A 25,364-nucleotide genomic window follows, 5' to 3' on the forward strand; every position below is an offset into this window, starting at 1 on the left:
AGTTCACAAAGATATGTCTTAAATCTGTGTTATATTTTCTCTATCATAAATCATATCATAAATCATGCATTTGAGGGGATATGTTAGTTTGTGTTAAGATTTTTCTCATAAATACAATGATTCTGGATGCGCTTTAGCTATAAATAATTTGTATTAAGTCATGTTGGATATAAAAACGTGATGTCTTCACTGTAGGTGAGTGCTCAGACTCTACTTTTCGTATGTCATCATCAGGCGAAAAAGAAGCGATCAAGGATGCCATTGAAAACTATGGGAGGCAGGTATGTGAAACCAAGTATCTTGATTTATATTCTGTAAACTGTATTATACGTTAAAGTAAAAGAAAGCTTACCAGTTAGTAAATGGTGCTGAAGAAAGCGTCCTGTACATGAAGGTTGTATTATCTGAAGTTGGATACAATCTTATGTTTGTGTAAAATGCTTGCCATTATGATGAGTGTTTGACATTGATTATCCCGATTTGTTTCCAGCTGATTTGCTTAAACATTGACCACTGTTTTTCTTTGAGTGTGTGGTGCTGAGAAACAGTGCAGTCAAATGTGTTCATTTTTCCTATGCAAAATGCATATTCAAGTGGGGAGAAAGTTTTTTCTATCATCTCCTGACCTGTTGGATAAAACATGACAGATATTCCTCTTTGTAAGAGAAAGGTCAAGCAAAAATCTGGTGAGATGATCTGCCAGATGCTTTCTTTGCTCATACAAAATGTCCCTTGGTTTATCAAGTCAATAAGTGTTTGAAAAGAATTTTTGGAGGGCCTTTTAGAGGAGTATAAAGCAGGCATTCTGTTTATATTAGGCATAAAGGACAGGGCTGCGTAGGGGTCTCCAGTGAGTGTGTGGAATCTGCTGTAACATTTAAGGGACAGCGGAGCAAGTAATTTCCACCCCACACCCAGGCACCATGAAAGAGGGTCATGAGGGTCATAATTTCAACAGGCAGAGTGTAGTGTAATAACCACACAAGCACCAGGGCATGTTTAAGGATCAATAACTTTAACAACTTTATTGAGGACAGCCTCCCTTCTCATACCATTAGCTCTACAAGTGGGTACTTTCCCACTAGCTATTCCTTGATTCACAACTTTGCCCAGCAACAGCGAACATTTAGCAACTTCCATATCTTAAAGGTTGGAGAACAAGCAGTTTGAGACAGCAAGGCGTCCTGTGAATCACCACTTCTTTGTTCCTTCTCACTTCTTTACATTCCTCATGGCTTCATCCTCACGAGTCCGATGTTATCACCAAGCACGGGGGCATGTAGACCCCCATGGCGATACTCCCACAGCAGAGCACCGAACTTGAGGCATTTGGAAGGTGGTGAAAGTTGGGCAAAGAGAACGGAGCTTGGGAACGGAGTGGCTGAGACAGGTGGTGGCTGGTTGAGATGCTACTCCCCATTGTGACAGGAGAAATTTCTGCAGAGTTAAAAGGGAGAAAAGGGCCTGTCTAACTAGGAGTGAGAAGTTGGATGGTCTTGGCCCCTTGGGACACCAAGGCTGCAGGCCCTAGTTAGAAGGGAGCACAAGCTGAGGAGGCGTGCAGGGAGGGAACATGTTGAGGGGAGCGTGACGCATACGAGCAGTCAGAAACATTGAGGAACAAAGTGCAGGTGGGGTCAGGGATCTGAGGAGACTGGAGAGAGGAGCTGTTTGGAGGGGTTGAGGCATTGTACAGGTTTGATAGAAGTTTGGGTTCCTGTTTTGGGGCTGATGGAAGGAGTGGACAGGCTTTCCTAATAAATACTTCTCTTTGGAGCTTGGAATGGAATTTAACATTTCTGATTGGGGCGGGGAATTGTAATGTAGCCAGTTCTCCCTGTGGTGGATAATAAGCTTTTTATGGTCACTTGCACTATATTAGCTCAGCTGGCAGGAAATTGTAAAATGCCAAACAGTAGAGAGTGATGAAGGAAGGAGGATGGGAAAATTCAGGCAGTCATGTTTTATTTGTTTATTGTGTTGTGTGTTTTTTTGTAAGTAAAGTAATAAAATATGAAAAAAATAAACTACTTAGTGACACCAATTGTAGAGAGCAGGCAGGCTAAAAGGTAAAAGCAATCCTCAGGTTCAGAGAAATCTAACTGAAGAAAAAGTATTATTTCTAAAGGAAGTCCTTTTATTTTAAAGAAAAAAAGGAAAAATGGAAAAAAAAAAAAGCGATTCCCTATCTTTATTTCTGTTGTATGATGGATAAGCTTGCAGCGTAAATTACATGGATTAACTGTAACTTCCTTTCTTTTGGTAATCTTTCTGTCTGTACCTGCTTACTCAAGGAAAAATATATTTTAGAAACTACCAACTTGATAGAAAAAACAGCACATGAAAATCAGGCTGACAAAGCAGAAATTTCACATCAGGATGCCCTAGCAGAAAATGAGGAATCCCACAGTGCTGACAAGCAGTTAAGCCTAAAACCTTGGGAAGAAAGGTATGAAAGAATGTGGGTTGAAAATGAGAAAAGGGAATTGAAAACAAACTTTAAAAACATTACAGCAGAGCTGAAGCAACTGTTTGGTGAAGTTTGTGAACCTGTGAAAACTACTTCCCTTGTGGAAGAAATGTCAGAAGACAACTTTAATGAAGAACTGAAGAGTTTTCATGTTGCTTCATCTGACATGACAGAATCAAATAACAAGTTAGAAAGTAAAGGTGAATTTGGAGATACTAAACTTAATGCAGACCTAAAAGAACCCAAAATGGAAATTGTAATTGCAAGCCTTTGTGTTCTTCCTGATCAAAATAACTTAAATGCAAACATGGAAGATACCTGGAGTACAGATGAAAGAGATTACACTAATGATGCAGATAATACAAAAGTGCCTCTAAGAAAAGAAGAGGAAAATAAAATGTCTACTATGGAAATGGAAGAGAACAAGTATGGAAGTAGTAGAAACGCAGAGGGAAATCCTGAATACTCCCTGAGACACTGTTTGAAAACAAATATTTTGGATGACATTTCTAATATTCATCCTAATTTAAGACCTGCTTCTACAAATGATGAAAATGCATTATTTGTAGGAGAAAGGAAATTTGGAAAAGACTTCTGTCTTAGTGACAATATTTCCAGAGACTACCTTATCAAAAACAATAAAATAGGAGAGGCAGAAATTGAAAGTATTTTTGCAAATTCTCAGCAACCTTGTGGCACTCTGAAAAGGAATCTGGATGAAGAACTAGAACAAGACGTGGAAAGATTTAAGAGTAAGGTAGGAATGCTGCAAATAGTATTCCTGGCTTTGGAGAAAGAGAAGGTACAGCTACAAAAAGAGGTAGAAGTTCACCTGCTACTCCTTATTCTTTAGCCTTTCTGCGTATCAATGGTCCTGTTCACATTAGCTATTCATCATTAATGGAAGGTGCTTTGTGCAATTTGTTTTTTTGTTTTAATGTTTCATTACTTATGAATAAAGAGAGCAGTGGAGAGTTGTCCTTCTCCGCATTACTTAATTAGGTTTTGAGAAAACAGAATGTATTATTGTTTCAGTTTAACAATAGGTGACAGTCAGTTCCAGTGTAAGTAGTTATCACTTCATTGCCATAAAAAGAAACGTGCACAGCTATACCATTTCTGATTCTCAATCAAAGAATGAAAATAGCTTCTGAACAGGGTCTTGACTAATCTATTCATTTGCTGTGATTTGTGCATGGCGTGCCTTCATTGCCCTTCACTAAAATTCCTGTTTGCTGTGAAACCATTTCTGCTTGTGGGTTTGAGATTCCCCTTGCTCCCTCCATTAAGGAGGTAGCCGAGCATACTTCCACTTGTATTTTCTGTGTATTTACAACTAACGGTGTGTAGTCCTACCAACTTCTTGTCCTCCAGTAATGCTTTCTTTTCTGTTGTTCATGTTTTAAGATAAACCATTGTTTTCTTTCTAAAGGCTATGTTTTTGTTATGCTTTAAATCACAAGTGAATTCAGTGTACTTTCATTGACTCTGTATACTTGTAGTGTAATTTTTATGAAAATATTTCCCTATATGAATTGAAATGGTCTTATTTTATTTGATTTCAGAAGTAAAGCTTGAATTACTTGATCGTGGATATGGTGTTTCTCTCATGTAGAAAAAGATAAATATATGAAGCTGAACTTTCTTTTCATAGGTTGAGAAGGAAAAAAGGAAGCAGAGACGTTTCAAAATGCAGGCAGTGGAGAAACAAGAAGATCTTGGTAAATTAAATACACCAGCAGGCAATGCCATTAATCAGCAAATGAAACAAAAGCTTAATCTCAGGAAGAATGAATGTTTGAAAACTGAGGATGAAAAAATAATAGAAGAAAAGCACAAAAAGGATTTTTCATTTGAGGAAACTTCAAAAGTAAATGAAATGCCAATAAAAAGGTAAAGAGATTTAAAAAAAAATAATCTCTAATTCTTACTTGTAATATTAAGTAGCTTTAGGACTTTTTTTTTTTAATCTTATAGTAGTTGAAGTAGTTTCCTCAGTGCTGAAAGCCACACTGAGTCCATTGCTTCTCAAGCATTTAAGAAAAATAATATTTTCAGGAAGAGCTAAGTTCATAACGGAAGCTCAAATGTATTGCAGTGGGGGGTGAGAGAGAGATCTTGTGAATTTAATTGTCAATATTGAGGCTAAGCATGTTTTCAAAACCAAGGCCATAAGATTGGAAGAAAGAGTTATTGTCTTAGGAAACAGCCACACAGAAAAGTAGGGACTTATTTGCTTTCTCCCTTTCTCCCTTTTCTAGAAGACTTTAGTGATCCTCATGCAGTTGTTTTCCTTTTCATTAAGCTTAGATTGCCTTTGTCAGGAAAAAGGGAAAGATAGCGTTAGCAAACTTATCTAAAAAGTTTGAAGAAGTTGCAGATGCTTTTACGTAACCTCAAGCATTTTTTACTGTCCCTCTGAGGAGAATCTCTGCTCTGGGTACTTCTTCTAATGGGGATAGTGATGTTCCAGCTTACCTGAATTTTCCTCAGATTCTACCTTTCCTCCCTCAGTTCTAGAGGAAAATGATTAAATAATTGAGTGTATTCTAGAATCTTGGGAGTCAAGCTTGTGGTTTATCACAGATGTGTTTAGTCTTGGTTGTTTCAGGGCTTGTTTCTGGAGCATATGTTTCATATTTTATGTAAGATACTTGGTGAGGTTTTTTTTTTTCTTTCTGTTTAATGTAGTAAATCTTTCCTGAAAGCAAAAGATGTAAAGAAAAATGAGAGTAAAAGACAGTCTTCAAAGCAGAAGGCTAATCAGAGGATGAGTTCTTCCAGTGGGAATCATTTTCAAGTACTGGATGATAGCACTTTCAGTGAAACATCTCAAGATGAAGAAAGGTACTGAATATAAGGAATATTATAAATAAAATTTAGTTATAAAAATTGACCTGAAAACTAAAAGTAAGTTTTGTAAATTGAATGCATACAATGATTCTTCTTTCATGTGACAATTTAATCTAATGCCCTTTATGTTCAAAATCACTTGCTTAGAATGCTTTGGACATATTAGTCAAGCTAATGATAGGGGAAAATGAGCACAAATTCTGAACTACCTGAATGTGTGCACACATTTATATTTACACCTGTGCACAAACATACATTTTTTAAATATTTTTTTTAAAGGAGACGGGAGACTTATAAAAGGCAAAGTTGCTCATACGCTACAGGTTTCTCTTTTTTTCCTGCTTTTTTTTCTTTTGCCTGCCCAAAAAGAGAGAAATATTACCTCCTTTGTAGTACAGCACAAAGACAGCTGTGTAACCTTTGGATGTTGCTCTAGTTATCTCTATAATCCACTGTGCTGTAGAGTGTGAATAACAGTTTTTCTAGAACTAGTGCAATGATACTTGGCATGCCATTGAGCTGTCTCAGATTCATGAAGCATCAAGAAGGAAAAACTGCACAGAGCTTATCAATACAGGTTGCAGGCACATAGTTCTTGCTGAAGAGCAGTTTTCCCCGATTAATCAACTTTTGTTTAAAAAAAAAAGAAGTTGACGTTTTGCTGGCCTGAAACTACCTCAAGTGGAAAGTAGTGAACTCAGGACATCTTTCGTACAAAAATAATCGTAATGACTAAATAAGTTTGACTGAATGAGCAGTCCTCAAACTGAAGAGTGACACCATCATGCCTAGATGTCCTGAGTTTGAATGGGATGGAGTTAATTTTCTTCCTGGCAGCCCACGCAGTGCTGTGTTTTTTAGATACATGACTAAAACAGTGTTGATAACACACCAGTGGTTTAGCTGCTGCTGAGCAGTGGTTTCACAGTGCTAGTGCGTTCTCTGTTTCTGATTTTGCCACCACAGCAAGTAGGTTGGGTATGGGCTAGAGGCTGGGAAAGGACACAGCCAGGACAGCTGACCTAAAATGACCAAAGGGATATTCTGTACCATGTAGCTTCATCGTGTTCACCGCTAAAACTAGGGTGTAGTCTTGCTCAGAGACTGTCTGGGCACTGGTTTGCTGTTGGGAGGTGGTGAGTGCTTTGCATCATTTGTTTTTTTCCTCTCCTTCTCCCTTTGTTTATTTATCCCTGTTTCTGTTTCTTCCCATGAGTTTCTCTTGCTATTGGTCTTCTGATTCTCTCCCCCAGAGGGGGCGTGAGCAAGCAGCTAATGAGTGCTTAGTGGCTAGCTGGGCTTAACCTACCAGAGCTCACAGACAATAGTACTAGAGGTTGGACCTGATGATCTTTTGAGGTGCCTTTCAAACTGCATTGTTCTGTGATATTATTCTTAGTATCTTGTGGGAAAGATAGCCTTCCTGTACACGTAAGACTTTTTTATCTGTCTTCAACTAGATGTTCAAAATTCTTATATTAAATTTTAGTTCAATTCACTTTTGAAATTAAGTTTTCAGAGCAACTTCAGATATTGCTTGTGATGATGAATAAGCATTTCAGTAATGAAATGTATTTCTGTTTTCCAGACCTGCAGCGAAAACAGGGAGTGAAAAGAACACGGTAATGTAAAACTAGTTTCTTGATAATTATTCTGTATCAATTTGTAATCACTTAGATAGGAACAGCTTTTACGTAGTGGTCCACGAGATGCACAAATTTCTGCTAGTATGCAACTTCACACTATTTGAGCCAAATCTGTGGGCTGTGAATGAGAGAATGAATTGTTCTTGCATCTGTAATGATCTATAATAATGTGTTGTTGTATGCAGAAAATACTGTATCTTTTACAGGTCAGCGTACAAATGGATGTTATGGATAACCTTGATTTAACACAGTCATCTGACACAACTACAGAGGATGTTGAATTGCCAACTCCAACCTACAAAGATGCTATGTTGCTGTTAGAACAGCTTAGTGTGGATCATACAGGTAAGTTTTCAAATCACTGTTTTCTGTTACGAGTTCCTCTTTTAAAACATGATCTCTTTGTATACCTAATTTTTCAGTTTTCTATTTTGATCTAATGTTTACGATGAGAGACAACTCCTGCCCACATGCCAGAGAAGTACGGACTTCTTCAGCACTGAATGTAGAATTCATCTCACCTAATCTTTTATGTCTATCTGTATTGTCAGCAAATGCATCTTACTTATTGCAGGCTATGTCTCTAGTCAGAATTGCAGGTTCTTGTAAGGTACAGATCAGCTCAAATATAGTGGTCAAAAGTTAGCAAAATCGATCTTTTTCCTGTTTATGGCCCCAATATGTAATGACAACACACCAAATTAATGGCTTTTCTGAAAAAATATATATAATAAAATGTTGTAATATGCTTGCATACAAACACGTCGCTTTATATAAACATAATCAGTACTTCTTTTCTTAAACTATGCTAAAGCTTCATTAGGCAAATGTGGGTTAAACTTGGCTATAGGCCAAACTCCCACCCTCTTGAACTATCGCTCCCACTCTTCAACAGGACAGTGGGGGAAAATAGGATGAAAAAACTCAATGAGTGAGATAAAGACAGGGACATCCCTTACCAATTACTGTCATGGGCAAAACAGAGTCCACTTGGGGAAAATTAATTTGTTTACTATTTAAAATAGATTTGGGTGGTGAGAAAGACCAAAAAATAAAAAAAAAAAATATTAAAACAACACCTTCCTCCCACCCCTTTCTCAGGCTTAACTTCACTTCAGTCCCACCACCTGAGCAGTGCAGGTAGGATGGTGGGTTTGCAGTCAGTACAAAGCAGTGCCTCTCCTTCCTTTTCACACCTTTCCCTACTCGAGCGTGGGACCTTCCACAGGCTGCAGTGCTTCAGGATAAACGTGCTCCAGGATGGGTTCTGCATGTGCTGCATTTCTTGTCTGTTCCAGTGTGGGCTCTTTGTTGACTACACGTCCTTTAGGAAATGTGGGGTCCTCCATGGGCTGCAGTGTGGATATACACTCCAGCGTGGTCCTCTCCAGGGGCTGCAGGGAAATGCCTGCTCCATTACGGTGCTCTCCACAGGTTGTAGGGGAGTCTGTTCAAGCATCTGGAGCACCTCCTCCCCAACCTTCATCAGACCTTGCTGTTTGCTCTTACTCATGTTTTTTTTCTTTTTTTTTTCTCCCTTCTCCTCCTCTGCCTGTGTGGTATTTTTTGTCCTTTCTAAAATACGTTTTCCTGGAGGTGCCACAAGCTTGGCTGATGGGCTGAGCTGTGTCCTGCAGTGGGTCTGTTGGAATCATCTGTGTCTGGCATAGGTAGCCCCTGTCCTTTTCAGAGATTTCCCACTACCAAAGCCTCGCCACCTAAACTCAATACAGCTAAGTATTAAATAGGGTATACATTGGAAAGTATTTGTGTGTATGTGCATTTTTGTCTATTTTCTATCTCCAAATAGGTTCTGTTATTCTGCTGAAAATTCAGAACATACTTCTTCAATATGAACAGATAATAGAACGCGAAAAAAGTCGGTATGCAGCTCTCTGTAGAGAAGTCAGGAAATTGGAAAGTGAAAAAGAAGAGTCACAATTAATAGCAGAAGAGACTCAAGATTTGAAATCCATATTGGCTCACCAAGAAGTAGAATGGAAAAGTGATACCCAAAGCCTTAAGTATGTAATCCTTTATTCTGATCATGTGTGTTATCTTGTCAGTATTCACATTGCGTAATAGTTTGTGTGTTTGTACAGCTGATGCACAAGATGTTTTCCACCACTAATGGAATGAAATTACAATTCTTTTAGAAGTCTAAAATTACAGCAAAATACTGTATTTGAAAAGATGTGACATTTTTACAGTTTAAGTTGCCTAGGCAAGTTCATAACGTGGCATATTTACTTTTTATATCAGCAGTTAGTTCCTCAGATAATCTTTGTTAAATCACAGATTTTCTTTGAAACAAGAAGAAGAAAAGAGGCTCAGAGTTGAAATGCTGTATGAGAAAACAAGAGAACAACTAAGAAGGAAAGAGGATCAATACTGTAAAGAGATGGAGGAAAAACAACAACTTGAGTTGCACTTAGGGAATCTACAAACAGAGTTAATAACATTGAGAAAGCTCTTGAAACAGGTATATTAAATACTAAGGTAAACATTCATCTTCTCTTTTCTGTTTGTTTCAATTGACATTGCATTCTAGTATGTTCAGAGAAAGAGATACCTGGTTAATGGAAGAGGCATTAAATAACTATATTGCCACATTTTGAGGACAGTAGAAAACTGTTGGTTCACAGGCAGGTTTACAGGCAAGATTCCTTTTCTCCTTTTTCAGAATCATGGTTTTATTTGTATTTCAGGCAAAGCCTCAGTTGGAGTTATTTTTCCTAATTACTACAAAACATTGTATTTTTTTTTTCTTAAACTTTATTTTCCTTCTGAAAAAAAAAAAAAAAACTTATTCTTGCAGGGCAAGTATAGTTAGAGGGATTTAAATTCAGGCCCAAATGTTAGCATTTACCTGAGATTCTGTACACTGCCTCTGTTGCCCACAGTCAGGGGACTGAATCCAGGCAAGCCTCTCGTCTGTATTTTTATTACAGCTTTAGTGCTTTATTTGCTGTGATTGAGATGATGACATTCTCATTGTATATGATCAGCATAAATTCTTCAGCTCTTACATATGGTTTTGTGGATCTTTTCACTGGTCTTGACATACTTTTAAGTATTTCTGTCACGGTTCTACACAGTTTCTGCTTAGGACATTGCAATAGGGTACAGTCAATGGAATTGATGTGCTTTTAGAAATGTTATTTGTTCAGTTTATGTTGCTCTTAACGTTAGTGCTAAAACTGATGAATCGGTGTTCTCATATCTTTGACTTTTAGCATATGAATGTCCATTCCTGTTTTAAGTGAGTATGTATAGTGTGTTAGTAATTTGACTTGGGTTTCTGCTTAAGCTCTGTATGGAATATGTTACCAAGAATAATAGCTTTCTTATATTTTATTTCTTTTTTGTATAGAGAGTGATCCATTAAGTATAAAACTTTCATAATGCTGATTGTGCAGACTAAACTTGGACGTGTGCTATTCATACAATTTTTGATTCAGAAATCTAAACATGCTCGTTTTCAAATACTGAAAATGGATTTGTAAGTCTGTGCTTAGTATGAAAAGGTTGTTTCGGAAGTATAGGCTTGTATTTACTTCAAAATTTTATTTCAGTCTTGTGATTCTGTTATTCCAAGTTGCTTTAATAATAATTATAATACATTTAAATTCAGAGCAGTCTAAATCATTTGCTCTAGTAGGGTTAGCCTGTGGGATGCTTGCCATCAATCTGTGTTGTTTGTCTAGGACAAGATGAAGCAGCTTACTAAAATTCTGTACACACTGCCCTAAAGGGCAGTTGCATCTTCCTAAATATGTAGTTAGCTGGCTAACACCTGGATGCTGCTTTTGGGTTCACCTAAGTTGTCAAATTTGTAACATTAGGAATACTTTCTCTTGCATAGACTAAGTAGCCAGGAACATAAACAGGAAAGAAGCTAGATCTACACAACACACATTATGTCAGAGTGGGTGTTTGTCCCCTGCCACAGAAACTGAAACCAGTAAAAAAATAAAAATAAAAAATCAAGTTGCCATTCAAAGGAGATCTTTTGGAAACAATATTAAGTCTAGTTTAGCAAGGTGGGCTCTTGGAACTCTGAGGAAGCAAAAGTACATGAAATATAAAGAAGAATGAACTGGGAAGATATTGATAGCTCTGATTTTGCTCAAGTTTCAGAAGTTCAATTACATTACTGTAGGTTGAAGAAGAACGTGATGAAACACAGAGACAGCTCTCTCAGGAAAAGAGTGCCAGAGCCCTACAAGAAGGAATTTTGAACAGCCACCTGTGGAGACAGAAGGAACTAGAAGAAGAGACTAGAATAACCATAGGAAAAAATTCAGAGGTAAGCAGTTCTGTTTCTAATTAATTGAATTTCACTGCGCTCATTCTAAAATGATAATAAATCTTAAGTAACTTTTTGTGCTTTTTGGTGGATTACCTACAGTTGTCAATATAACCCAACTATGTTATTGATGTCTTCAAAAGTTCGGGAAAGCAGCATCAATCCCATGAATTTACCTGAATTGTATGTGGAAATAGAAAGTCAATATAAAATAAGACACTGTTTACCCAGTTTCTTAAGCTGTCTGCTATTTTTCATTTTATAGATGTTATCATCATTTTTAATATTTCTAGGAATCAGACACACAGCTATCTCGAGGCTGACCAGGGAAGAAGTTTTTTAACGCTGTTTGCAATCCCATTGCTTGGCTTTTGGATTAGTTATACCATCATCAAATCTGTTTACTTCAAAGTATGCCTTCTTCCACCTTCACATTCTAAAATTTTATGAAAGAATATAAAGAATGAATGAAATTTCTCTAGGAGATCGAATAATTGGAGGAGAAAAAGCAAACCTAGACTCTTTTGGGGGGTGGGGCGGGGGAGGAGGGGAAATAACCACAAACCTGCCAAGGGTTTACTGAATTTACTAAGAACACCCAGTGCTTCAAGTAATTATTTGTTCTTTGTTGTACTGTCCAAAAAACATGGGATTGTTACATTAATGTGGAAATAATTTACATATATTATGAGCAGAAAACACATAAGAGTACCACATTTAAGGGATGATTGATGGAGTTGTATAGTTTGCTTTCAGTAATAAAAAAAAGCTAGGCCTTAAGGAGGCATTTGAGGGCTGATGCAAGAGGAGAGGTAGCATTTATAGTTGTTGCAATTCAGCTTCATGTTAGAAAAGGGAGATAACCTTTTCATATCTCTGTTTATACTAGATTTGTAACACAAAGGTATGTGGTTACAAGAAAACATTGACACTTGAAAAAATTGTATTTAAAATATCGCAAATATAAATTATTATTTAGTTGCTGCTTCAGGGCTGGGGGGTGGAAGGCATACGTTTGGGATGTTCATACAGCTTTTAAGGGTTTGTTAAAATTCCAGTGCGTGTACTTGTTGTACACATGTACTGTACAGTAGCTTATGTATCACCTGAAATTTCTCTCTCATCTTAGCAGTCATGCTTCAATATTACAAATGTTAAAACATAGTTTGCAAGTGCATTTTGCAGATTTATTTCCCGACTGGCTATTTATTCATTTTCCCTGTCAACTCAGGAATCTGACACTAACGAAAGAGAAAAGGATCTGTTGTACAAAAATCAGCTACTGCAAGATGAGATTGCTATGCTAAGACTAGAACTTGACCAAGTAAAACTTAGGCACCAGGAGGATGAAGGAAAATATTTAGAGGAAAATGAAACTTTGAAAGAAAAAAATGAAGATCTTAAAAAGGAACTTAAACTGAATGAGAAAGCCTTAACACAAACAGTGTTTCAGTACAATGGACAGCTGAATTTATTAAAGACAGAATCTGCAGTGCTAACTTCCAAACTTGAGCAGACTAAAGAAAGCAAAGACAGACTGGAAACAGAGATTGAATCATTCCGTTCTCGCCTGAACGCTGCTGTTCAAGATCTTGAACGTCATCAGACATCAAAAAGTGATGTCGAACGAACATTTCAGAGAGAACGTGATGAATGGCTTCGGTTGCAAGACAAGCTCCATCATGACCTCTCTGATGTGCGAGAAACCAACAAGAGCTTGTCTCAGCAGCTGAGTAAAGCTGAAAGCAAAGCTAATTCTCTAGAAAATGAGCTTCACCAGTTGAAACAAACACTTAGAGAAAAAACACTACTTTTAGAAATGACACAAAAGGAATTAAGTCAAGCCCAGTGTCAGGCAAAGGAAAGTGATCATGCTCGGCAACTTGAGAAAGATCAAGTAAGCAAGTTTATGATAAAGCAGGAATCCATGCAGGAGCGACTGGCCCAGCTCCAAAGTGAAAATCTTTTACTCCGTCAACAGTTGGAAGATATGCAGAACAAGGGGATCATCAAAGAAAAAGTTGTGAATGATGTCCAGGACAGATTTAATGATATTTTCAACAAACTCAGAGCTGATACTGAAAAGCAAGTTTACCTGATGGAAGAGAGAAACAAGGAATTAAAAACCAAGTGTACAGATTTAAGAGAACAAGTCTTCAAATATGAGGCTGACAAAGTAGAAAGAGAGGTAAAGTATACATTCAGAGCAATTTAAAATTTATAATTTCTTGAAATTGTTTTATATTTCTAAAACAAATCATGTATAAGTTACATGCATAGGACCAAATCATGCTGATTTTTTTTCTGGTTTGTTGTGTTTCTCCTGGAACTGTGAAAGATTTTGGCAAATTGGATGCCAGTGCCAAGATCTGATCAGAGAACAGAAAAAGGTATCCAAATGTAGGGTTTGATGAAGAAGGTAGTTCTTCCTTAGAACATTTTTTATCCCTTTTCCTTAGTCCTTTCTATGCCCTGTAGAGTGGTGGTTTGATATACCACTGCACTGATGACACACACACAAATACATAAAGAAGAACCATCCAATATGCAGGGGTTGAGAAATGAAGATGCAGGTAAGTGAAGTGATTGGGGCGGGGGGGGGGGGGGGGGGGGGGGAGTGTTTATAGTATGTTGCTACTGAAAAAAAAATGCTTCTCTGTAAGATGCTATAAAATTGAAGACCATTAGTATTGTCCAGGTGTTAATTTTTGTATGTGTTTTGGGAGTTCTGAAGTACCTGTCAGTTCCTCACAAATTTGATTTTGAACACTGACCTAAGTTTAGTCTTCTGTATTTTTTTTGTTGTATAGCCATATTTAAATATTTTCTTTCTTTGTGGCTCTGTGAAAGGCTACTTAGCCACACAGAAGAAAGGCCAATTAGGAAATCAGTTAAACTTTCTGCAAATTGATACAATGCATGAGTATGAAATTTGCTGCTTTGCAGAGTGCTAGCATAACTTTGTATGTCTCAAATATGCATGAAACAAGTGTTGCTCTCAATTGTAAATGACTTTTGCCAATAAAAAGGATGGAACTGAAAATTACGATGGAGGTAGAAGCAAGGAATAGCTAGACAGCTGAAAAAGCTATAGGTGATGGGAGAATGTGTAGTTATCTATGTTACATAAGTATAATAGATAGCATACTCTCAATTCCAAGTAGAATAATGATTAAAAAGTTGCCTTAGCCGTTTTGTTTAATCTTCCTTTCCTGTCTAGAAAATAGGAAATAATCACATTCTGTATTTAGACTCTCTGGTGTGAGGTTCATATCCTTTAATGATTTGAATGGTGATCTAAAATTACTTTTCCTTCTTCTTCATAACAAACTCAGAATCTTTGAGTGAGTTAAGTACTTGAATGTGTCTGATAACCACCTTAATTTTTGTTTGCTTTGAAAGGTGGGACATGGGGAGAGTAGTCCAGCAGTGTTGTCAGTCAATTTAACCTGTAAATTGCTTTATATTTTTCCTACTACCTTTTGAAGTTAATAGATATACAATGTTAATCCAAAATGATTTAAATAAGACTGTAAGAGGATGTGATTTAACATGTACTTAAAGCTTCAAAAGAGCTTAATTATATTTGCCTAGTGGAGGAATAGCGCAAGGAGAGATCTAAGACAAAGTCCCACCTTTGATTATCAGAGCAATATCTTTAGCTCTTACATCAAAACAGATTATTTGTGTTTTCTTAGAAAAAGAATACATGATTACAGTGTGTGCTTATGTGTTGTTCCAAGAAGAATATGACTTAAGCCCTTTTTTTATTTAGAAACAGAAACTCTCATAAAGAGCTGCTCATAGTTTGTATGTGTGCAGTTGAGAAGAGATGTGCAGATGCCTGTTGTTGGCACACAAAATTTCACACCTTTGAATGTATCACGAACACTGAATTATATGATCTAGTAAGTTTAAGTAAAGAAGCAAAGGCATATTTCATATTCTTTTCTTCATGTTACTGATTTTTTTAGGGTATGGTCAGACAGCTGCAGCAGGAACTTGCTGATGCTCTTAAAAAGCAGTCTATGTCAGAAGCTGCACTTGAAGTTACTACGCACTACCGCAGTGACCTGGAGGAAGACAAATTGCGCTTGCAAAAGGAGTTGGACAGGGTTAAAACCAAGGTATAGAAATGAAATACCCCTCTGGCCAGTGTGGGTCAGCTGTCCCAGCTGTGTCCCCTCCCAGCTTCTTGGGCACCCCTAGCCTCCTTGCTGACAGGGCAGCATGAGGAGCTGAAAAGTCCTTGGCTCTATGTACAGACTACTCTATGACATCTAATCATTTTTATCATTGGTGTGTTTTCACCACAGTTTTCATCAAAAATCCAGAACACAGCATTGTCTGAGCCTTTGGAGAAAATTAATCTGTACCAGCCAAAACCATGATAGTTGTCTATGCTTTTCTTTTCCTGAAATATAAGTCATGAGAATCTAATTATTTTGGAGCTGTGAAGTCACTTTAGGAGAAGGATGAACTGAAAATTTTCAGTTCACTGAAATTAATTATTAATTAATTAATTATTAATTTTCAGTCCACTAGCAAGCAAGCAGATTCCATGTCATGAGTCACTGAAAGGGTAGGAGTGGTGGTGTCAGTGCTTAGATAAGTGCTATAGAAATTCAATATAGGGATGGGAGAGGCCGGTATAACATGAAGTAACATAATTTCTATTCATTTGCTAGGAGAAGTGAAGGTTCAAATGTATTTCAGGTGATAACAATACTTTGTGTAGAGCGTATGTGCAGACACATGCAGTGCTCAAATTCTTTAGCACACGTTGACTTCTCTAGAGAGAAACTAACCTGTAGTATGGATTTTTACTGTGAGTGTTTTCAGTTGCAGGAATCAGAACAACAGCGTATTCAGTCTGAGCATTGTGTTCATGACTTAAAGACTGTCTTAGATAATAAGGAAAGAGAATTAATAGCTTCTTCCCAGAAACTGCAAGACCTTCTGTTATCATCTTCTGGAACTAATACTACTATAAAACAACTGGAAGAGCATGTGCAAAGGTAAGAAAATAACATAGTGAAGCAAGATTTTGCTTTCTGTGATTATGTGAAAACACCAGGATTGTTTTGTTGCATCACAGGATATTACTATAGGGTTTTAAAATAAGCTTTCACATTAGATTATGTTCTTTCACACTGTTCTTTCAGAATTTGTGCTCATGTGAATTTCCATCATAAGACCTGTATTTCTCTTTCAGGCTTGAAATTGAAAATGCCAGATTGGAAGCCACAGCCAAACAACAAACCAACAGGATTGAAGCCCTTCAGAAAGACCTGCAAACTTCTGCCTCAGTAAGCTAGTCATAAACTTCCCTTTTTTTTTTTTTTTGTGAGCTTCTGAGAATAGTTATGTGTGTTCTGTGAGAAAGCTATAACATGGGATTTTCATGGACAGTGTAGGGGAACTCAGTTCCTGAGTTCTGCTGACTATAGGCAGCTCTGAAAATCCTGTTGGTCGCTTCCCCAGCTTCCCAATTTTGAGAGTTTTCCTTTAATATTATAGCAAGCCTTACTTAACGCTGTCTAAGGTAAGGTTTTGACACTCAAGTGCCGGTTTAAATATTTTCTGTTTTATACCATGACATCAGATGCTGCTTCATACGCGTATCAGTATGTGCATCTTGAAAGATTTTCAGTAAGTTACCCCAGGGAAATTCCACAACTGATATTGGTGCCAAGAGCTTTATGCCAGAAGCCTGACTGGAGGAACAGCTGAGGGAACTGGGGTTGTTTAGTCTGGAGAAGAGGAGGCTCAGGGGAGACCTTATTGCTCTCTACAGTTGCCTGAAAGAAAGTTGTGGGGAGCTGGGGATCGGCCTCTTCTCACAGATAACTAGTGATAGGACCAGAGGGAATGGCCTCAAGTTGCACCAGGGGAGGATAAGGTTATAAATGAGGAGACATTTCTTCTCAGAAGGAGCAGTCAGGCATTGGAACAGGTTGCCCAGGGAGGTGGTGGCATCACCGTCCCTGGAGGTGTTCAAGGAAAGGTTGGACCTGGTGCTTAGGGACATGGTGTAGGGGGATGGTTGGACCAGATGATCTTGGAGGCTTTTTCCAACCTTAATGATTCTCTGATCAGACCAGGACAAGGATTATATTCCCCAGAGATTTTGCTGTGCAGAATTGCTTTGCCCTTGGTGGCTTGGTGTGTGTTTGTTTTCATGAAACAGTAAAGAGGAATTTCCATGGTATCATTTGCAGAACTTGTTGCAAGGCTTGGAATTTCTCAGTGCCACAACTCAGTGGTTAATATTAGCATAAATAAGGTGGTTTCATCTGTGACTTATATGAGGTAAATAATTTTTATATTCTAACCAGTGAACTAGGGTCATTGTTACACCTGTAGTTAATTAATGTTGAAGAGGTTTTGAAAATAACTATACCTGAGAGTTGAACTTTGCATGCTGTGCTGACGCTGGCAAAAGAGGAGGGAAGGCAGTCACAGCGCTTACACTTCCCCCTTAGTTAAGATAGCATGGCTTTCAAATGTACTGTGAATGGGAAAACAACCTTTTTGTGTTCATCGAAGATTCTTTGTGTTCTACATGGTTCTCTTCCTGGAGCAAATGGCAGAGGTGATGATTGCTATGAATTTTACGATAGCATCAGACTAAGATAGTTCTGATCGTTGGTGGTGGGGATAAATATTAAAGTTATAAAGAGATGGAAAGACGTGTGTAATATTTATTTCTGGTACTGAAGTGTGAACTTCAGTCTAGAAAGTCAGTGTCATTTTTTTTTTTTTTAATGCTTCCTTAGGTTCATAATCGCCTAGAGGACTTGATAACTGGCTTGCGGACAACACAGACAACTGCAGAAGAGCACCAACATCAGCAGGTACCTTAATGGCTTCTGCAAATAACTGGTTTAGTCTTTGTTTTGTTGTTTTGCTTTTTGTTTTTGTATGCAGGTAATTAATGGAAAGATTGGGTACGTTGTAAAGTACAGATGAGCTGACAAATACCCTTCTGGTTTCAGGGCAAGGCACCTTCAAGGGTAAAGGCTGTAAATTTCTGCATTCCTCTGCTGCTGCTGCATTTTGTATCTGTGTGGTGGTATGTGGATACTTGTGTTCATTGGCATGATTCCTTTGATGGATATGATGGATGATGTGGGCAGGAGGGAGACGTGGTTGAAGGCTGAGAAGGGAAACTGGACTTGGGAGATCTGTGTTACCTTCAGCACTTTGTCACAGCTTCCACATGAGCTCGTTAGCTTCTTTTCCCACTTGTGAATAGGTACTGGTGCTTTCCTGCCACACGGGGGGCTGAGGCAAGGAAGGAGTAATTAGGTGAGGTGATACTGCGTAGTGGCAGGCAGCTGGATGGGAGCTGCTGTATGTGCATAGTCTAGCATCTTGTGAAACCCTGGAGTATTCTTAAAGGACTTTGTTGTTGGGAAATGAAGCTATTGCAGGGCTCTGCTGGAAGTGAAAAGCTGTTGATTTTCTGCCCCAGTGAAGTCTGAGCTCTTTTCCAGCCTCCTTTTCTTTCTTCCTCTTTTGGTGTCATAGCAATTAGCAGCAATCATCAGGTTTCGGGCATACAAACACTTATTAATGTTTTTTAAGATTTCTTTATCTTACCTCTACATTGTTGTGTATTAAGACCCAGGATTTGACCTACTCTGTAAGGACACGTGAGAAAGCTTTACAAAATTGTAAATTTACACCTAAGCCTTTGTGCTAAGGTTTTTATGTCTTTCTGTAGACTTTCTGTAGACTTTCAGTGGACGTTTTGTTTTTAAATGTGCTACTCAACGCATCTAGTTAACTTTTATTCTGTACATGTGAACTGAACAAACAAGCTCATTTCCACATAAATACATCTGTGACTCAAATCTTTGTTGCTTTGTGTAAAAGGAGAATATTGCTGATTTGAAAACATTTTCTTGCTCTGAGAAGATTTGCAGTTATTACACAAGCAGTGAGTGTAGGGTATTTTCTGTGGTGGGCACTAGACAAATTATGAATTTAATCAATTATGCACCATTATGAAATCAGGGGGAACTTGTGAATAAAGTTGTAGGGAAATTTTGTGTGTCTTCTTACTGCTAGAGTTGTAACCTCATTTTGTCACATACAGAGCACTGACTCTTTCCACTGGCTTTAAGTGCTGTTCTTGGTTGTGTTCCTGAGCTGTGTTTTACACTTTGTATTAATGTTCACTGTAGATTTTTAGTGGTGAGAGGAGAGCTTAACCCTGCTTCCAGGTAAGTTACTACTTCATATAGCAGTATTGGCTTTCTAGTTATGTTGTTTTTTTCCTTTGCCATTGTTACTTCCACAGATGCAAAAGCAGAATGTGCTGCCTCCGACATCAAAAGACTCACGGAGTATGTGGGAGGAGGAATTGAAGTCAAGAACCCACCTTGAAGATCGTCTTGCTCAGCTTGGCAGGGAAAAGGCTGAGCTCCTAGAACAGGTGAGCCCTAACACCTAGTCAATACCCAGAATTATGTTCACATTTTTGCTGACTTTTTACATACTCAGCCTCTTCTCTTCATATTCAGACCACAAGTAACTGTTGATTTGGGGGTTATGCAGGAATTGAATAAAAGCCCATGGGGTATTTCTCTGTAAATGCTGGAGTGGTTCTGTTGGGAAAACGGTGTGGTTTGAGCACATTGAGCAAGACTGAAGTTCCCCAGTTCTTCATTTAAATTCCTTCTGGTCATCATATAGTCCCTTGATTTTGGGACAGGGTTAAAACACTTGATGTTTCCAGTACAGTGTATGGAGGAGCTGGTACAGGTTTTCAGAATAGCAGGAGCTTAAAATTCTTGCAGAAAAATAAGGAGCAAGTACAAAGTCCAAGAAAAACTGCCAGATCCTTTCTGTTAGGCCTGAGAAGACATCAAAAGGAAGAACAGTGCCTGAATTAGTAAATACTGACAAAGATCATGCAGAGGGAATGGCAGAGGAGAATGAAACATGACCAGTTCCAGAAGAGCCACCTTCTCCTCCTTGTTGAAGGTTCCATGAGAAGGTCTTTGCCACCTTCTCACTGTGAAGCCGTAGGAGAGGGGGCCTTTGCTTCAGTGGGGGCATCTCTTTCTGTCTCTCAGTATTGGCCTCTCTGTGTGAAACCTGAAGTGATTTCCTGCAGAAATGTTTGCAGGGACCCTAGTGTTCTGTTGAACTCTGAAAGGGGTGTACTGCAGCTTCTTTATGGAGAACTCCATCTGCGCATACCACATGTAGATGCTGTCCCTGTGCTGGTTGTGCCATGTGTCTTTTCTGTTTTGAAAGTGTGAGAGTGAGAGAAAGAAAGTGAAGAAGCTGGTAGAGTTGAAACGCCCAGTTGAGGTGCGTCTGGACCAGGAAATGAAAAGAAACATTGAACTGCAAAAAGAATGTCACAGGTATGGCTTGTTTAGTACTTTAAAGAGAGATCCCATAGAGCAGAAATCAAGCTTTATGGAACTTGAGTGTAAAAATAGGTGAGGGTAACTGTCTGTGAGCAAATTCAAGCCCCATGCTAGGTCTTGCAAGGCTCTTCTGTACACCTGCCTATGGTTTTTCAGAGCTGCCAAAAGAACTGCAAATACAGGTTGCACTGCAGTTCTCCTGGGAGGGCAGGAAGTCCCTCCTCCATTTATTCCTCCGTTGAGGTGAAAGATGGACCCTCCAAGTGATCTGTGGCACTGGAATGCCGGTTTTTCTCAGTAGCTCCTGGTCTGTCGAGCGTGTTAAAGCCATCTGTATGCTGCTTACGTCTGAGAATGTGGAACAGACTGGTAGTTCCTTCACCTCATTATTTTATTGACTAATTTGCCACTCAGGTGCAAGAGGCTTCTGAACAGAGCTATGAAGAAAATCAGGACGTATGAGGCCAGAGAAAGAGAGTCCCAGTTTAATTTCCAGGGAGAAATGAAGAACAGGTATTCTGAAATGGTCAATGAAGTTGGCAGATTGAGAACAAAGGTGAGTTCTGGTTTGTTTGTTTATATATGGCGTTATTTTCTGGAAATCTGCAATATTATTTTCATATACTTGCTTCTCTGAATGGTGTTGTTGGCTCCCAGGGCAGGATGCAGTGAAGGGATGAAGAAGTTTTCTAACTCACCAGCAGCTGTCTCAGCCCGTCTTTCCCTAGCCGTGGGCACCCTGAAGTAGAGGTCCAAGAAGTGCTTTTGAGCTGCCGTGGGTGTCTTGTTCAGGTGCATGGAACCCTTGATCTACATTTCCCCTGGTTACTGAGAGGTGCTGCTAAGGCACACGTGTGCTTTAGAAGGTATTGTAGAAGGAGTCAAGTGCCCTTGTGGTGGCTCATTCTTAGTCCAAAGGCTCGTAGCATTCTCGTGGCTTCACTGCCATTAGAAGAGTTCTCTTAAATGACAGGGAATGGCATTGTGTTTAGGCAGTGTAAAATGAAGATTAAGTTTCCGGGTTTTTTTTGTTTTTATTTTTTATTTTGTTTGTTTTGAGGGATTTTTGTTTGTTCGTTTTTTATCTATTTATAAAAGGCGGGAACCTCCCGAGTGTATTTTTAGAAGGTGTAGAAAAGGTGTATTTCTGGGGGAGAAGAGTAAGACAGCATCGCAGCTGGCCTTTGGGACTTAATGGGACATCTGCTATATCCTCCGTATCCTTGCAACCAAACATCAGCTTTGACCTAGAGAGAAAATGCGTTCCTCCAGCAGTTCTGTCAAAGTGGCCTCCTGAGGCACTGTTTCCAAAGCTTTCAGAGTAAGGGCAGGAAGAGTATTTGTTGCTCGTGCCTAGTCCGTTCTGCACTGCAGCGCTTCCCCCCACACACAATAGGCATTCTTTCTGGTGTCTGGGTAGAGGTGTGTTTGATGTCCCATGAGCAGAGGAGCATTTTGGGCAAGAGCGTCCCTAGCGCCTTTCAGCCCAGTCCCACAGGGGAAATGCTGCTGGTTTGGTACCTGTTTGTGGTGTGTGACCTGCTTCAGAAGAACTAAGGAAGGATGGGAACTTGGGAATCCTGTCGGTAATAATGTTAAAGCTGTTCTTCTTTTAAAATACAAGCCTAGCTTTACTTTGATCTTAATACTGTTTCAGAAGATTACAAATACAGTCTTGGTGGCCTTCTTGTTTATGAATTTTCACTGAATTTAATATTTTTTGACCCCTCTACATTTATTTTATTGCTGTCTACAGGTTAGTGAACTTTCCCAGCAGCTGGAGTTGGAGTCTAAAAAATGCATGCAGCTGGAAGCACAAAATCAGGATTTGCGAGAAGAGCTGTCTGCTCTGCGTGGGAATCATGAAATACTGGAGAAGAGCAAATGCCAGCTGAAGGAAGAAGTGGCAAACCTCAGACATCGTTTGGAAACTAATATGGTGGATCACAGCCAAATAGAGCAATATAAAAGAGAGATGGAAGAACGAGCTGGACAAGAAATCAGACAAAAGCTACAAGAAGTCAATTTGTTTTTACAGGTATATTAATTAGTCAGTTTTGCCTTTAGTCTTTATTGCATTATAGTTTTTCTGTCATTTTTTAGTGTTTTATTTATAGTGGCTCATTCTGTGCGTTAGCGCTGTGCTTCTGTCTTTCCAGAAGGGAGTGGGAGAAGGGAAAATGGTTGGGCTAAAGTGTGTTTGTGCGTGTGATGTGCCTGCAGGTTCCCAAGTTCGTAGTCTGCCCATGGCAGACTTAGTTTTGCAGTTCTTAGGGGAATAGCTGTCTAGTGATCTTGTTCTTGCTGTTCATTCTCGAACGAGCATTGTAACTTAGATGGTTTGGCCAGACATACAGGTCTTGCTTTATCATTCTGTGGGGTAAAGCGCTCAGGAAAGAAGTCACTCAAGTTACACAGGCTTTTGTGAAGGAGGCACGAGGGTGGGGATAGGACCCTCATAGTTTCTTTATAGAATCTTTTTTTGTGTAACCTGTTGTGCAGATATAATGTTCTTTTGGTACTACCTTTGAATAATAGTGCTAAGAGCAGATATCTTTCTGAATTAATTATTTAATGTGGTAGTTCCAGAGATCTGTCTTGATTGCTGATGGTAGTGAGGAGGCACAGTTGCCTCAACTTTGTAAGTTTGGGACCTTGAAATTGGGTATGTGCACCTGTCTGTTGGGGGGGGGGGGGGGGGCAGTTCTCTTTTTCTTTATGGTGGTTGAAATTGCATTATCTGCTTCAGACACAGGCAGCCTCCCAAGACAGGTTAGAACAAATCAGAGCCAGCCATCACGCTTCACTGAGAAACCAACTAAAGCACAGAATTAAAGATCTTGAATGCGAGTTGGACAGGATAAAAAATACGCAACAAGACAGTATTTTTCAAAAAGAATCCACACAAGCAGAAGTGGAAAAATACAAAGACCTGTATCTGGAAGAAGTGAAAATTAGAAGATGTCTAGCAAATAAGCTGGAAAGGTAAGTCCATGCTTTTTTGGAGTGGTAGCAAGACATGAAGTGGTAACAAGTTGTATAAAAAACATTGTACAATTTCCTCCTGAAATCCCTCTTCTACGTCTGGTCAGCATGACGTCAGTAAATGTGCCTAAGATGGCATATTACAAATTTTAATTTTTTAATTTTATAAAAAGAGTCCTCTACGACCCTTCCCCTTTTTAAGAACTGCCTTGATTTTGCTTCAGTGTTCCAGCAGTGCTGCCACGGGGCAAGGTGTTACTAGAGTATTTTTGAAGTTAACAGCATTTTAACAGGCATCCTTTTGGCCCCTTCTAATAATGTCCCCTTCTTCTTCTGTTTAAGGCAGAAAAGAGTGATTGCATGTCCTGTCCCACTGTCTGCAAACTAGGAATGCTTAAAGATAGACTTTCCAGGGGGCGGACTCTTGATTCTGTGACATAAAACGATCTTTTTGGCTGCCATTTTGGCAGCATGTCTGAGGTTTGAGTTTTCCTTGGGTGGCGGAGAGAATCCCGGAGTTCTCATGCAGCTGATGCACCTTTCAGAAGAAGCTGTGTAAACATATGGCTTGCTTTCAAGTCCTAATGCTTCAAATGCATTCAGTGCTAAAGTGTTGGTAACTTGCTGCTTTCTACAGGTAGTGTAATTTCCTGGAAGTAGGTTCTCCAAAATCTTCAGATTGGATTACACTCTCATTTTGAACTCTCTTAATCTCTTCTATTTTCAGAAGTTAAATTAAAGTCAAAAGACCTGGAAAGTGGCTTTGCAAAAATATTACAAAGATAATTCTTTGCATGGTTTTAAATGTTTCAGAGCTAATGAGAGACTAGCAGAAGCCAACGCTAAGCTCCTTCAAGAGCGCCATAGAAGCAAATCATTAATTGCAAGCAGCATTGTCGGTGGAGGTCTGGCTGCAAGTCCAGTTCTATATTCAACTGAACTGGGACATCTTGGCAACAATTTGGCACTGAACAGAAGTCTTAGTCTAGGAGGAAGCTTCCTAGGCACAACTGGGAATGCATTATCGTCGAGAAACAGGGTTGAAGCCTATGTGGCTAAGGTAAGCATTGTGAAATGCTCTTCAAGCTACTGTTGAAGAATATCTGTAAGCAAAGTTATGATTCTTAGTATACAGTTAGAATCTATCTATAGTTTGAAACCATAGTCTAATATGCTAAACCAACAGCTGATCATCAAAACATTACACATCTGTGTGGCAGGGATGAAGGCTTTCGGTCATTGGGACTGTACAAAATTCCAAGAGTGCTCAGAGACCAAAAATACTGGCATCTAAATAATGAGCTCTTAACTAATACGTATCTATTTATTAACAAGAGAAAATGTGATAAGGAATGCTGTGGCATCAGAAGTTCCCAGCTAAGCTATTCGTTAAATTTTAATGTACAGTGTGTAGATAAGTGTATGACATCTTTAAAATGGATAACTTTGAATGCAAAATCCCATCAGGCATCTTTACTCAAGACACTTTTTCTTTCCTCGCTGATCTTCATTTTAATACTTCCTTTGCTGGAACATGTTTTAGTACATTAATACCAACAAAGGATGCTTCAAAACTAGGATGACAGCAGCATGATTGCTTAACTTCTTACTATATAGTGTATTGTGGGATGCATGCTGTGCCTAGGAGGCATTTGTTTTTGTGGTTCCTGCTGAGTGTTATTACCTGAAATAACCCCTAAATAAAATAAACT

The 25,364-nt window shown here is 38.8% G+C and overlaps 1 protein-coding gene across 13 annotated transcripts in view; it reads left to right on the plus strand.

Moving 5' to 3' along the window:
• ANKRD26 (ankyrin repeat domain containing 26) overlaps window positions 1-25,364 on the plus strand; it is a 78,174-nt gene that overhangs the window by 30,325 nt on the left and 22,485 nt on the right. For 6 of the 13 annotated variants that reach the window (XM_066990989.1, XM_066991003.1, XM_066990990.1 and 3 more), the window contains 20 exons: window positions 196-281; window positions 2,295-3,290; window positions 4,125-4,363; window positions 5,162-5,317; window positions 6,912-6,945; window positions 7,176-7,314; window positions 8,780-8,993; window positions 9,268-9,451; window positions 11,132-11,278; window positions 12,510-13,466; window positions 15,253-15,405; window positions 16,121-16,296; window positions 16,494-16,587; window positions 18,058-18,135; window positions 19,587-19,721; window positions 20,549-20,661; window positions 21,082-21,223; window positions 22,424-22,705; window positions 23,417-23,652; window positions 24,466-24,712. In XM_066990989.1, the coding sequence (XP_066847090.1) occupies window positions 196-281; window positions 2,295-3,290; window positions 4,125-4,363; window positions 5,162-5,317; window positions 6,912-6,945; window positions 7,176-7,314; window positions 8,780-8,993; window positions 9,268-9,451; window positions 11,132-11,278; window positions 12,510-13,466; window positions 15,253-15,405; window positions 16,121-16,296; window positions 16,494-16,587; window positions 18,058-18,135; window positions 19,587-19,721; window positions 20,549-20,661; window positions 21,082-21,223; window positions 22,424-22,705; window positions 23,417-23,652; window positions 24,466-24,712 (4,808 nt within the window). Of the gene's footprint in view, window positions 1-195; window positions 282-2,294; window positions 3,291-4,124; window positions 4,364-5,161; window positions 5,318-6,911; window positions 6,946-7,175; window positions 7,315-8,779; window positions 8,994-9,267; window positions 9,452-11,131; window positions 11,279-12,509; window positions 13,467-15,252; window positions 15,406-16,120; window positions 16,297-16,493; window positions 16,588-18,057; window positions 18,136-18,276; window positions 18,354-19,586; window positions 19,725-20,548; window positions 20,662-21,081; window positions 21,224-22,423; window positions 22,706-23,416; window positions 23,653-24,465; window positions 24,713-25,364 lie in introns of those variants that run through there. The other 7 variants (XM_066991015.1, XM_066991009.1, XM_066990993.1 and 4 more) reach the window with 6 other exon arrangements.

This window comes from Anser cygnoides, chromosome 1, assembly GCF_040182565.1.
Source record: "Anser cygnoides isolate HZ-2024a breed goose chromosome 1, Taihu_goose_T2T_genome, whole genome shotgun sequence".
Classification (NCBI taxonomy): Eukaryota; Metazoa; Chordata; class Aves; order Anseriformes; family Anatidae; genus Anser; species Anser cygnoides.